This window comes from Apteryx rowi, unplaced genomic scaffold (assembly GCF_003343035.1).
Source record: "Apteryx rowi isolate R43461 unplaced genomic scaffold, aptRow1 scaffold_3, whole genome shotgun sequence".
Classification (NCBI taxonomy): domain Eukaryota; kingdom Metazoa; phylum Chordata; class Aves; order Apterygiformes; family Apterygidae; genus Apteryx; species Apteryx rowi.
The window spans coordinates 1,303,623-1,319,012 of NW_020449418.1; the positions used below are offsets into that span (position 1 = coordinate 1,303,623).

General features: G+C 38.3%; 1 protein-coding gene across 1 annotated transcript in view; it reads left to right on the forward strand.

The window, feature by feature from the left end:
• ABLIM1 (actin binding LIM protein 1) overlaps positions 1-15,390 on the forward strand; it is a 139,162-nt gene that overhangs the window by 34,488 nt on the left and 89,284 nt on the right. The window contains exons 3-4 of the mRNA XM_026069785.1: positions 2,757-2,940; positions 5,567-5,676. Of these exons, the coding sequence (XP_025925570.1) occupies positions 2,757-2,940; positions 5,567-5,676 (294 nt within the window). The remainder of the gene's footprint in view (positions 1-2,756; positions 2,941-5,566; positions 5,677-15,390) is intronic.

The window sequence follows — 15,390 nt, forward strand, 5'->3', positions numbered from 1 at the left end:
TTTAGGCATTAAATGCATTATTCTAGGTTTCTCAATGGTTGAATTGTAAGGATCCACCAAAGGTAACTTGGAAAAGCAGGTCAGTGGTCAGTAGGCTTAGGCTTTGCGTCTGGACCTTCAGTGGAAAATGTCTAGATGGTCCCCAACTCAGGAAAGGTCTAAGACAAAGTGGTGATGTGGAGTAGAGGCCACATTATTTTCTGCCTAGTGGATACATAATGTTGTGCTGTTAATTTGTAAAGAATACTTTAAACAAAAAGGGGATGCATAGAAAAATATGGAAGCGTGACGGAAGGTTTTTTTCCTGGAGGTATACCTGAAAACCAGCTTAGAGCATTTTGCAGCATTGTGACAGAGCCTTAACAATAGTTCTCTGTAATTCTCCTAAGTCACTGATAATTGAGTTTTGGCTGCTTGTGGATTTAATGTGACCGTGAAATGTAATTTGTTTGCACATGAAATATTAACTCTGTTCTATGGAGAAATGTGAAACCTGAGGAGTGCTAGCACCGTACTGCTTCAATTCTAACTTGCATTTTAGTGCATTCTATTTATTAGTATTCTATTAATTATTGTTACAATAACACTCATTAGACCTTTGGGGCATGGCATTAAGCAAACACAGAGAATTTGCAATCTCTGCTCCAAAGAGCTTGCAATTTTAATTTTCAAGACAGGTAACTAGTAGGGTATTAGCCCGTTATAACAGGGGAGAGAATGATTGTTGTGCTCAAGATCATTCTTGGAATTTGTGGCAGAGATGGGAATTGATCCCAGTTCCCCTGATAACTTTTTCTCTATTTCTTATTTTAAATTTTCAAGGACTTTATAACTGCAGGGAACTAGAATGCTACTTATTTATTTATCCCTTAATAATCAGAATTTCTGATATTTGATCTGAAGATACTCAAATGTTATGAGGAAGGACATGACAGAGTATCTTGCAGAGTAAGGCTTAAGCTAGCATCCTACACCGTTGTGAAGAATAGCTTCTCTTACTGAATTGCAGAGATTCAGCAATATACAGTGGCTGAAACCAAAAAGCCTGGGAACTGTCATATATATATATGTGTGTGTGTGTGTGTATATACGTATATATATTTAAAAAAAATATTCATCCAACAGGTGTTAATTATGCTTTCTCAGAGAAGTGAATAAAAAGATTTTTTTAAAAGCCCTTGATGAAGCAAGTAGTCCAATATTTTTGGTGCTACTGTGGGATGTTGAATAGGTAGGTTCAAGTCCTTTGTTCAACCCAAGTTAAAGCAGAAATGTGAAATTCAGTCTTGCATCTCCCTTGTCATTTTCCCTCCATAGGGACTGGCTGTCCTGGGATGGATTGCTCTCTGTCTTTTGTGTTGACCAGAAGTGCCAATGTAGCATTATGAACATTTTCTTAAAGCAAAACAGGCATCTGGATGTGATGTGTTTTGGTGGGTGAAAAAGCTTTAACAGTGAAAAACTATTTAGCCAAAGAAGTTCTTGACCAGTCCTTCATTCTTTTAACAGTACAATTGTTTTTCCCAGTGAAGTTGTACATGGCTAGCATTGTATATGGCCACAAGCTTATATCCAAATATTAGAGTTGTTTATCTAATCCATGCAGTATAGTGGGTATAATATGCCTGGTAACTAATGCAGAAGACTAATGTAAGTGCAGATCAGCCACTGAAAGGCAATAGCAATTCTTGGGACATTAGCTTGTCCAGAATACAGGCATTTCTCTTTATTCCCATTTGCCTTATTCAGCATCCAATATGCTGTTGTGTGGTTTGGTTGCCTATATCATAAAGTATATATGGTTGGGACATGTCTGCAGTACTACAGTCTTCTGAACTCAATGGATTTTTAATGGCTGACTCTCTTCACCACAGCCTTCTCCCAGTGTTTATGTCTAAATTAATATGGTGAAATTACCCCAAACATTTTGAAAGCCCGTACTTTCTAAAGCAATGGGAAAAGTATTGATGCAGTGGTGGTGGAGCAGCTCAGCATTATCTAGGGGAGTGGAAATGAAGGAATTAATCTAAACCGTACAACATTTTCAAAATATCCATTGTTTCAAAATGAAGCACCAGCATGAAACTTCTTAAAAGAAAGCATGCAATTGCAGGAAAAATGTGTGTAAGTATATGAAATTGTAATATCTGTTCTATTTATAGAATTGTATTTTTTTCCTCTGCTCATCTCCAGTCCCTGAAGGGAAAACAAGATTGCACTGGTGTAAACTACTTCTTTCATGGACAAGTGATAGGGAAAGGGGCAGAGTCCCTTGTGCTGTGGATGTATTTATTTTATAACCTTCTGGAGGCAAGCTACTATATTCTGCCTTTGAGGAAACTAAAGCAGATACACCCCTCCATTAAAGACTTGTGGGATGATTTCAAGACTGAAAGGTTCTAAGTTTGTCCTGCATTGGTTGACTTACACGTGCACCTATTGCTTTTCAAATATAAGGCAATTAGCACTGTAGATTCATAGCAACATGAAAATGATTCAAGAGGTTTTGGCTAGGACTAAGGGCATGAAGTTATGGTTATTCAGATTTCTCCAAGAAACTCTTTATTACAAACTCTCTTGTAGCCAGAGAACTCACTGGGTTGTCAAGTCACATAGTGACAGGAGGAGAAGGCAAAAATCTGATGGAAGGGACCAAGACCACCAGGCTCATCTCATTTGTTGGCAGCATAGACTATTGCTGACATCCTTAGTAGGTATATTTTTCCAATCTGTCTGTGTTGCTTCTTTTTTTTCAGTGTGTGGCTGTGACTTGGCACAAGGAGGCTTTTTCATTAAGAACGGGGAATATCTTTGTACCCTGGATTACCAGCGCATGTATGGTACCCGCTGCAACGGTTGTGGGGAGTTCGTTGAAGGAGAAGTAGTGACAGCTCTGGGAAAAACTTACCACCCCAACTGCTTTGCCTGTACTGTTTGCAAGTAAGTGATCCCTTTCAACTAGCATTGCATTAACCCAGTACAAGAAACACAGGGAGAATGGCATCGCCCTGAAATACAAGTCTAAAGGCATATTTCCCTTTAGGATGTGTTTGGTTAGAAAAGTTCTGCTGCAAGTCTTCAAAACACCACAGATTTATTTAGGACACAAAGCTTTTCTGTTACATATAGCTCGCTGTTCTCCGAAAGTAGCTCTCATATATGAGGGAATTGAATATTGGGCTTACATGTTGAGATAATAGACATGTTAAGTTGAACTGAGGTGATCAGCCTAGTATGATGGGGAAAATGAGGCAAAGGAAAATCCTGCGTAGTACAATTCAGAAGTTGGTTGGGCTACCAGAACAGTTAAACAACTGAAAACATACTAAGACTCATCTGAACATCATGTAAGAACACATGGCTTGGAAACAAATGCATTCTCCCTCTCCTCCCCAAGTACTATTTCCTCTTCCCAGTATGAGAATCAATCTTCAGTTCTACAATGGATACAAAGAAGTTAGCTGTATGGATGGGCCAAAAGGTGGTATTTTTAACTTTTATTTTTGTTTTAACTCTCACTAAGATATTATTTCAGAATTTAGGAGACTCTAGGGCAAATCTTCCATGTGATCTCATAGCTTGTTCATTCGAGCAGTTCCATACTTGAAATCTCAGCTGAGCTTTCCAGCCTAAACTCTACCCGAAGTCCTTATGTATGGTGTTCTCTATTAGCTGGCTCTAGGCACAGATACTAGGATAGAATTTTATCTGTCTTAGTATGTGCCTTATTGCTATGGAGACCAGTATAGTATTTTGGATACACTTGAAGAAATAAAGCTTCTTTAGGTTTTTGTAGTAGGGGCACATATTTTTTATAGTAGTGAAAATAATCTAAACATCAAGTGAAAGCAAAGTGATACTATGGTGCCCTCATCATTCTGCAGAAAGCCAACTGTATTATTTGTACTAACAGTTTACTAAGCTGAAATTATTAAGGTTATCAGGATGTTCATTTCTGCAGTTCTGAGCCCTGCAAGTAAAACTGATCTTTTAAGTAAGTTTGTTTTTTGCATGAGGGGTGTATAAGAAGCATGAGAGAGAGATATATATAGATTTCATAGAGAGGGAGGACCCAAAAGACAAAGCCTGTTGCTTTGTAGTCTTGGGTAAGAATAGGACAGTGGAGTTCACCAGAAGTCAGAATGTTTAGACTGGAAGGAGCTTGTCTTTCCCAGTAGTTAAGAGCAACTGAGTGGTCTGAAACCTAATGCAGGAGGGATGACATGAACAAGAAAGGCAAGAATCCATATTCTGAGATAGCACCTTGTTGGAGATACCATCATATGACACTTCCAGGTATTACTGTGCCATATTTGTCAGGTGCTACCCTGGTCTTTCATAGATGTCTGTGACTAGTAGATTAAGTACTTTGACCTATAGTCTGGTACATTTTTCAAGACTCTTCCATATAAAGTATTTTGATCATTTTTCTATTTGTTTTCAAATACTGTGTGTGAATTGACTGCATATTGGGGATTCATATCCTGTGTATGTTACAGATTTAGTTCCCAAATACAGTGTGAAAATAGATGATATGGGTGTGAAATATGGCATCAATTTTCTGTATATTGTCTTGCACCAACCTTTGTATGTTGAATGAACAAAAGATGAGTCATCTGGATAGATTCATGAAAGGCAATATTGCTGCTGATTTGTTTATGACACACTTAGGAATGGCAGTAGAAAGGGAAGCTAGAATTATGCCTTAAATGTTTTCTTTTGTGAAAAGAAAAGGATGTTCATTTGCAAAGCACAATTTTGGAATGAGGTGTGATGTAGGGGGTATATCTCTTACCTCTCAAAAGATTTGTAGAGAATTTTCTCATTTTAGTGAAATGCTCATACAAAACCTTGTTTGTATTCAGTTTTATACACCAAATAAGAGTTAAAAGCAATGTCAACTTCTGCCTGGCACACATTCTTAAGATTTTGTGGGGTTCAGCAGATAAACTCATCTTCCATAATCTGTGCAGCCTTTACCTTTCTCCTGACCCCATCTGCACAGGTAGCAATTACAGGGATGGTTCTGTAACATGGATACCTGTTTTAAAGCTCTCGGAGAAGGAATATGGATAACATTTCATTTTATGTGAACCACTGCATTCACTGCAATGCGATCATAGTTCTCATTGCTCAATACAGGTGAAGTTAGTTGTATTTATCAGTGAATAGTTCCACGTTCCTTCACTGGCCCCAAGACCAATTCAAACTGTTCCTTTGAATACTTTTCTATACTGCTTGCTACCTACAATGTTGAGACTATCGTAAAAGTAGCTGTTGTGTCTAAGAGGATTTCACTGTCTTCTCCTCTTCAGATAAAGTTTGTGTGATAACTTTTTGAAACCAAAATACTAGGCCAGTCTAACCTCTGCTCTGCTTGAATCTGTGGATTGGATTTCTTCCAGTGCCTGCCTTTGCCAAGGCCACATTGCAGAAATCATTTGGCCTTAGTTTCTGTAAAATATTGATTGTACTAGGGGAAGGCAGCAGACTCGAGGCACAGGGAACAGAAGAAGATTCCTGGCATAACCTTGGCTAAAATACATTTTTCTCTTTAACTCTTCAGGCGCCCATTTCCACCAGGTGATCGGGTTACCTTTAATGGAAGGGATTGTCTCTGTCAGATGTGTGCTCAGCCAATGTCCTCCAGTCCAAAAGAAGTGTCTGCCTCAAGCAGTAAGTATGCCATCTTCTTTCTGAAACCTGTCACTTGTCGAGGCTCAGGAGCAATTGGTTGAAACTAACTAAAATCAGTTGTACCTTCTTAGAACTGTGGATAATATCTGTGAACCATCTTTGGTTTTTTTGTGCATGTGCCTGTGACTGGTACTGCAGATGGGAAGAGACATTTACACATTTTAATATGAATGAATGACTTTTCCCCAAAGATAGGATTTTTAAAAGGGCTGATTTTCCTTTATAGGCACTGGAAAAGTGTCTGCTTGATGAAATCTGCAGTTTCAGAGTTAGTAGATTCCGTTTTCTCCATGTTTAATTGCACAGGTTTAAGTATTCAAAAGAAGACAATGTCAGAGGAAATTAATTCTTTCTGCTACTCTCTAACATTTTAATTTAATTACATTATCTTTTAAAAGGAGTACGACCGGGCTTGTGCCTCCAGGAGATTGATATGAAAATGATACTGTGATCAGAATCACAAGAAACATTATAAAAAAATTAGAAAAAGAATTGAAAGGAAAGAGAGAGAAAGAGGAAAACCAGAGAGGGGAATTAACTTGTTTTGCTGTTGAGTTTTAGTGCTTTTAAAAGGTAACTTTTTAGTTACTGGTTCACATTGGGCACTCATCTCTGCCTGTGGTAGTTTTAAAATCTTTTGAAATTTCTGATCCTTTTCTGACTTTTCTGGATTATCCTTAGCACTCTAATTTCACAGAATCACAGAACAGTTGAGGTTGGAAGGGACCAACCCTCCTGCTCAAGCAGGGTTACCTAGAGTAGGCTACCCAGGACCCTGTCCAGATGGCTTTTAAATATCTCCAAGGATCTCCACAACATCTCTAGGCAACCTGTTCCAGTGCTCAGTCACCTTCATGGTAAAAAAAAATTTTCCCTTAGATTCAGGTGGAACTTCCTGTGTTTCAGTTTGTGCTCAATGCTTCTTGTAATCTATAATGACTTACCCAGTATAGTTTGAAAATTCAAAATGGTTCCAGATTTCCTTGTGACACTAAGTAGTTTTCCACCCATGTTTTCTACTGGTACTTAGCTTTGAGAACCTAGGATTAAAGAGTGCAATGTAAAGGCAAAGTCAGATAATGTTTGTGCTCTGTGGATGAGTCAAGTGAAGCTCAGGTTATCTGAATTGACTGAGAACATGTAATCAGACATGTAGTGAAGTGAGAAAGGAAAACCATTTTTCTGGATATCATACCTTCATGTCTGCTGGATGATACTATTCTGCTATAATTATGGATTTGGAGCTGAAAATGCACAGGCCTGATCAGTTAAGGAAGAATCTAGAAATCTCTAAAAAGTCTTTGAAGACATACAAACCAACAGAGAGATCTGTCAGGTACTTCAGGCACCCAGAGGATCATTTTGAGACAAGAGAATGATGTAGAAATCCAATTAGTTTGAATTACTAATATTTTGGGGGCATAATCAGTGAGGAACTGCAAGGCATAGGGACCTTGGACAATTCATTGACATTGGACATTGATACTGTTTTATTAAGCATGTCACAGCACTTGTTCCTGAAATAGCGTTGTTCCATGATGGAAGTGTCTGGATCACATCAGACCTGGTTCTCAGTGGCAGGCTCATCCAGCACCGTGGCCTCTTTCCTGATATGTGACTCGAGGTGGCATATTGTCCCCTAGGAAATGATAAGTTAAGTTTGTATGTTAGTCGTCAAGCAAAAAATCAAGAGTCACTGCTTTATAGCCTTAGTCTCTGCTAGAATTGCTTCTTAGGTTCCAGACTGAAGCCATAGATAATGTAGGTTTTAATGCATAATTTAATCTGCTATTTGTGCCAAGATGTTTTGATCAGAATTGGGTTCTGTTGGGCAAATTGCCTTACCAATATACAGAACAAGAAAGCTCCTGCTTTTAACAGTTTACTGTGCACTAATTAGAAATCTGCAAGTATCTGTCATTTGTATACTGTTCTTTTGTGGACAGCTACCTGTAGGTAGATACAGTATGGAGTTTCTGGTCATTCTGAAACAAAACTCCCCAAAACAAAAAAATGAAGGTGGGACCGGCATGTGTTTATAAGTTCAGACGAATGAAGCTAATGAAGCATCCTCTTTAACAGAGCGTCTTCAAAGATAAAGCAGCTGCTGCTTTAGCTTTGTGCAAAAGTTGACTTAAATACTGCAAAGTCTTTCTTGCTGGCACTGAAGAGTACATTTTAATTAGTGTAAGTTGTTCCATATTGCTTTCACTTCTCTCCTGCTGATTGAATCAGACACATCAATCTTTTCTAATGGCTTTGCCCTTCTTTGAAAAGGTGTTTTTTAATGCAAGTTCATTTAGGAGAGAATCTCATTCATACTACGCATCTTTTTTATGTCATATATTGCTCTCAGTTTCCCGTGTTTACTTTCATGTAGATTACTGGAGGAAGCTTTCCTTAAAACAAAGAAAGTTGGAGGTGAGGAAATTTGATAGACTAAAGTATATCAGGTTTGGTTTATTAATATAGTGTGAAAGGAAGCCTTGTACCCACTAGAGATGTTTGTTGTCTGCCTTAATATTGACATACAGTATTCTCATCTCTGTTACTTTAAATAAATAGGAGGCTTGTTGACAACTTTTCTTGGATGATTTAAAGGAAAATCAAATGCCTCTTAATACAGGGGTTAAACACTTTGCATAACATGAACCTGAATATTTTTTGTTGCACTCTTTCCTTGTGCACACCCATGAAATTCAGAAGAAAAAATACTGAATAATTTATTTCCCTTTTTTGTTTAATATTAGTTGGGTCCATGATACTCCTTTACCTTATTTATGTTATTAAAATATTTCTTTCACTCCACATACATTACCTGGAATAGTTTTACAGATTATTTTTTAAGCAAACATTTCAGTCAGTGCCTTTTTATTCTAATTTTGTAAGACAACCCTTTTCAATATGCAGAGGCTGCAGAGTAATAATTCATAATTCAGTTATCCCTACTCCTTAGACACTGCTGGATGAGCTAGGTGCATTAGCTTTAGGATTTTCATTGAAGTCAGTGAGAAATCTAAGGCTAAAATGCCTGTAAATAGCTTTGTAGACATGAAATGGGTGGTGTTCTTGTTTCTGTTTTATTTCATATGGTAGCTTGATAAATGAGATGTGATCTATAAAGCAAAATGACCAGGATGGATGTAGAGCATCCCCAGTGCAGGGGACAAGTGGGTGGTATTTAAAAGTCAAACCAGAGAAAAGTGAAGATTTTGGAAGATGACAAGTCCAATATCAATGGCTTGGATTATTCAGGGTTTTTAAGATCCTGTCAAAGATAGGAAAGTTATTTTTCTTGGTCACAGTAAAAGTGTAATGTGAATAATGTATCTGGTTCATTAGTCTGAGTTTTGAACAATGTCAGGTTTATTAAATAACATCATGATTGCTTACTTTGACTGTCTTAAGCTCTCTTTGCTCTTCGCTGTGTGCTAGCTAGATGCTAACACATCTGTGTTTATTACGGTTCATACTGTCTTTTCAGACAAGCGGTTGTGTAGGCATCTATTATTTGTAAATTTTAGACAAGCTTGTAACCTGTGTGCTTGGCTGCTGGACGATGGATGCTGTGCTTTTTTTGTTTCATTTTTTAAATTAAGATCTCCTCTATCACGTCTCTGTTCCATCTATGACAGCCTCATTTCACCCTCCCCCAGTATTTTTGAGCACATATCCAATGGACTCTTTTTGAAGGGTATCTTTCAAAATCTCCAAATTGTACCTTTTTTCTAAAAACATGCTGTAATTTAGAGTCAGAAAGAGTGCCTCAAACTTCCAATTTTTTTTGTTATTGTCTGTCATTCGGGGCATTCATGGTTTACTGTTTCCGTGTTGTCAGAGGAGTGATTATTTAGTGGTTACAGCTCTCGCTTAGACCTGGGAAATCTGAGTGTGGCTTCCTGTTCTGTCGTACGTGTTTTGTGTATTGGTGTAGGTACTTCAGTCTCAAGGATCTGTTCTCTACCAGTAAACTAAAATAGTAGCACTGCCCAAGCTTACCAGTAATTTGTGGTTATAAGCAAACTGAAGACGGTATAGTGCGTAGATAATGCAGTCCTAAGCACTGTATTACTACCTGAGTCTTATCTACTGGTGATAAAGTCATTATAAAAACTAGAAAATTTGAGTGATTTTAACTTGTGTAAGGAGAAATTCAAGCACCTGAAGTCTACCCGAATCTTTGTTCTTCACCCCTGAGAGGGCAAGGTACCTCTGAAAGGGTAGTATTTGGCTTTATAATATGTCTGTTCAGCCTCAAACGTCTCAAACAGCTTCATTTACAAAACGGCCGAGTGGAGTGGAGACCAAGGGTAAGCACTGTCCTTGCGTTTCTATTAGTATTAGTGTGTGAAGCAGAGGCAAGTAAAGGGGCCACAGCGACAGGCTTTTGCCCTCTTGTGGGTTCTCCATTGGGACGTTTTGTCAGTGAATTCTCACTAGGGCTGCTGAAAAGTGAACTGGTGTGGATATTTGAAAATAAAAAGCCTAGTTTAGTCAGACCTTGATTTTTAAAAAGGACCGTGCCGGCTTGAATTTCTACTTGAATGCACAAGAGAGTAAGTGAAAAGTCCATCTGACAGCGAAGCAGCCGTAGAGCGATTCCCCACCCTCGAGGCAGGCACGGGAGGAGGTGCCCTCAGTTTGCACTGGTGGAGCTTGAACCTGCAGTCTTCTGGCTCAGAGATCTTCCTTGAAAGCCTGGAGAGACTGTGTGTCTTTGAACACAGTTTTAGGTTTCCCTTTTCCTCAAAGAGTTTTCCTCTTTGGTATTCCACTTCAGCACTTCCACTCGAAAGCACTTCAGTAAGAACGTTGTGTTATTTCTCTGCCTGAGATTTAGCTCTTTCTCTCTTCATTCCTTGTGTGGTTACTTGTAAGGAAGTTTTAATTACTGCTGGTCACCTTTTCTTCTGAAAAGTTGGGTCATTTTAGTGAAGAGCCTGAACTAACTGAGAAATTGCATTTCAAATGAAAAGCAGGTTTTCTAGGTGGATAAAAAAAAAGTCCCTATCCAAAAGAGACTGAAGCATTGCAATCATCTAGCAAGAGTTTTCTTTTGGAAAATGCATAATTTTTTAACATGAGGATGGAGACTTTCTTAGTTTCCTCTACTTCAGTGAAATAGGTACTTGTGTCCCACAAATGCTGAAATATCCAGGAAAACTGTTTGGAAAGAAGCACAGAGAAGACATGCTCAGTCCCTTCCTTTGTGATGGTCTCTGCTGGGAGTTAAGAAGGTTACAGCACAGACAAGACGTGGCCCAAAATTTCCCAAATGCCCAGTGTTACGTGTGCGTAAATAATCTTTGGTGCAGCTGTTCCCCGAGCAGCCGGCTTCCCTGGGGAGATTTCACAATACTGTTTTGTACGTTTGCCCTTGTCTGCTTTGTACATTATGTTCTGCTTCAAAGAATGCAAGTTCTCTGGGACAGATGCTTTCTTCTTTTATGCCTCTCTGTGCAGAGTCTAACAGAATGGCATTCTGGCTCACAACTGGGGATCTTAGCTCTATTGTGATATAAATAATAAGCTTAATGCTTAATGAGCTTGTGGGAGAAGATATCTTTGTTAATTACTCAATATCCTTATCTCTTCAAATAAGATACAGTAAAGCTCCCAGTAAATATCTGAAACTTCCAACAAAGCTTGTGGTAAAACTGAAGAAGAGCCGAACTGACTATCAATTGAAGAAAAAGGTGAACAGGAAAATTTAGAATCAGAATCTTCTCTCACTGCCCAGAAAACTGCTGGGGGGGGGAGATTTGGGGGAGCTGCTTTTGAAACAACAAAGCAGCGAAATCAAGAACAAGCAGATTTGCTTCATAGTCCTCTCTTAAAGGCTCTCTAACTGTTAATAATGCAATCTTATGCTCAGGACGTAACTGTTCTTTCATTAGATATGGAGGTGATTCTCACTGGTAATCAGAAAAATGTCTGAAGTGATTTATGGACATCGCAGACTTCTTCACAAGAAGTTAGCAGGGTGAATAAAATGGATGCAAAATTCCTTTTAATCATGGTTCTTGTAAAAATTCTGCAGCTAGGACTTGTTACTGTTTAGTCATGTTTGACTCAATTTCCATTATTTTCTTCTTTAGTGTCTTTTTCTGAGCAGTCTGAAAACTCCCTCAAGTCTGTAGGGAAAACACAGAAACCAAAGGGGAAGAGTAGTGTGACTATTTGTAAGCAAGCTATCCACAGTGATTTTTGGCTTAAAGAGACATTAAGCAACATCCAACACATGATTTTGAGCTCACTATTAGGAAATATCTAACAATTACTTACTGTGTGTCAAAGATACATAATATATATAGATATTGTACAAATACTTGGCATAGATGTGAATAGGCCTTAGTGTAAGTCACAGAGCGCAATTCTGCCTCCAGAGACACACACTCAGAATTATCCATGAATGCGCTGGAAAACTTCGAAAGGCTCAAAAAACTGGGTTTTAAACATGAATTTTTAAATCAGTAAATCAGTTTTTTAAATTCTGATTATAGTTTTGGAGCTTAAGGAATTAATTTTTTGTGTGTGTATGTCATAACACACATTTTCTTGTTTTGTCATTCCTGGCTTATCTGTTAAAGGTGAAGAAATGCACAAATCTTGCTGTAGCATCCAGGCCTCGATATCTGTGTTTAGGTGCTGGAGATTCAGCTGAGGATCTTTGGGACTTCATGGGGGGGTGGGTCATGTAGTCCTATAGATATTTATTTTTATTTTTATTTTTGTAATTGGGACGTATCACAGACATTGTTGTGGACTGGTTTCAAATGCTGTGATTTAAATCACTGATTTTAATCATGGTTTAACTAGGAAGCCAGAAAACCTTGATTAAAATAATTGATTGTAACCTGCCTTACATATGTATTTTTCATTATTTTCCTACAGAGAAGGCTAATTAATTGGTATAACATAATTTGGCACTATGCTTTTGATAAGTACGAGAGTCCTCCGTATTGATACATATTTAAACTAATATAGCTCTGCATAACATCTGTATTTTTATGTAATTAGTGGTTTTGCTCATGATTTATGTCAAGCTCCATTTGAATGGAAATTGAAGTTCATTTAGAATGCATAAAAATGGCATTGTGGATTAAAAAAATTTTTTTTCAGAAGCTACCTGAAATCTGCTATGAAGAAAGTGAAAGCATTAAAATATATTTTAATTTTGGAACTCGTGATTTGTCAAGGGTCTGTAGCTTATAAAGCTGCTTACTTTGGATTACCATGTCCTTAAAGATGTTAGAAGTGGTAGTTCTTATACCTGATTTTGTTCATAGATTGGAAAGGGAGAGAGCAAGTTTACTTTCTGTGTTTTTAGATCCCATTTGGATGCTTAACTTTGATTTAATTAAAATTTAAAATTTTAACTGAACTCCTTGATTTTAAAATATCAGTATTTAATACTCCTTATTTTAATTTAAATTTGATTGTAATAATCTTGCAGTACAACCACCTTTATGACTTCATATATTGAGAATACAGTGGGTCTAAAATTTTACTCACACACCCCACCTTTTAAAAATAAGAAAAGTGCACAAAAATAGTTCTAAATTCAGATAAATGATGCAAATTTCAAGCATAGTTGCGTTCTGGCAAGAGCCAGTATGATCTGGTGCATTGATTATGGCTGAAGAATACTCTGCTCTTCCCTTGGTAAATCCTTCCATTGACTTACTTTGATGTCCCATTTTTATGATGAATGTAGGAAGATCTGTTCTTTTCAAGAGTCTTTGAAATTTTGGATGCATTTGCATCGTTTGAGCAGCTTTCTTGGATTAATTTTAGTCCCAACTTACGCTTCATAACTATGACTAAATTACTTGAGTACTCTCCATTTACTCAGCTATTTCTTATTTTATAAGGATTGGTGTTTTCACTGCTGCTTTATAAATTGTCTTAGATTCTTCTACTGAGGTGTATAAAGCTAACTTTCGAGGTGTACAGGCTAACTTTGGGTGACAGAAGACAGAGAGCAACTGTGTTGAGAAGTCTTTATACAGTTGTGGCAGGGCAGGAAGTTTCGACTTACTGGTTTTCCATCAGAAAACATTCCTTCACTAAAAAGACTGTTTTGCAGGAGAGTGTTTTCAGTCCAGTATACCCATTTATTCTTATATATATTCTTATGGTGTATGTAAACAGGGCAGAAACAATTGTGAATTGAGTAAATATAGTAAACATCTGCTATTATTTGTGTAGGCATAACCTTATCTTAAACTTTGATTCAAAAATTTTCCATTTCCTTTGGTTTTACCAGCAAAGGACTAATCAGAAGATCATCCCAAAGAAAGTTCTGGGGGAAGTGCAAGCATTCACTCAATAAAGGGATGTTGCATTAAGAGACATCACCAGTGTTGTACATGCAGATATAGGAAAAGTTCCCCAGAGACAGGAGGATTTGGGAACTGTGGTGTTCAGAAAGCCTTCCAGGCAATAAGTCAGGAACCAGAGATCACTTAAGAAGAATGTGAAGAGTGAATTAGTTTTTAGGTAGACCTTAGTTTGCTGTTGGTTATCAGGGCATAAAAACCTTCCTAAAAATTGCCATGTGTTTCATTCCTATTGTTGGAGATTGTACGCTGTTTGAATTACTTGTTCTCCAAGAGTAACAATGGAAAATGACCCAAAATAGTCTGCAAATGAAGAGACACAGAATGTACTCTCCATGAGCTGGGCATTAGGCAGTGAAGCTCATTTGCAAACTGTGCAGCTCACTTGGGTACAGTGAGTTGGAACTGTGAATTAAATTCAGCTGGAGTTATGTGCGTGCTGAAGTGTGGTAAAAGAGATAACAGGGTAAAGACTAGCCTCAGCTAGTAGTAATCGGTGCCACTGTTTGGATATTTTGTGACACTGATGAGCCTTTCGAACAAGGCTTGGTGCAGTCTGAGGTAGCTGTGGGTAGGCTATGGATTCTTTATGCCTGTTTCTCTCACAATAACTTCTCTTTCTCCAGCCAATTTGGTCTTTATTGGAGGCTGAAGCTTGTCACTGATGAAAACAGATGCAAAGGTGATGTTGGATCATGGGAATCCCTTATCTCCCTCATTCCTCAGGGGTATGAAACCCCTTACCACAGCACAGCCCCAGTCCTCATCTACTCCTTTCCCAGAGTGCATTAACCCTTGTGGGCACAGCAGCTTTTCTTTGGCATTTTGGCTGGATTGAGGAGGGAGTGCTGATAGCAAGAAGTAAGGATGATGGCTGTGGCCTGCTTTCAGGCTACCCCAGCTGCCAGAGCAAGACCTTGCTAGTAGTACCACCCTTAAGGAGATGGGTGGGAGAGGATATGAGGGGAGGGCCCAAAAGCACAAAGGGGCTGGGCTGGGTCCTGCAGTGAGCCATGATTATCATTATAGATGCTCCAATAGATTGAGCTTCTAATCATTATGATATTGTGTACATGTGTTGTAGCACTGCTGTGGTGTCCTTTACCTCATCCATGCCTGTTACTGGCTACAGCATTGCTCTTCAGTGGCCAAGGAGAACTAGATATTCCATGATAGAGTAGCTGGGTCCCGGCCACAGAGATCTTGAGCAATCAGAGGTGTTCCACTGATCTCCCAGGTTGCTCTTACAGTAAGACCTTGCAGGTTTGGCTTAGTGACTTGTAGCACTGATTATTAAGAAACTGCTTAAATGACTCTGATTTAAAAAAAAAAAAAAAAAAAGGCATGTGGA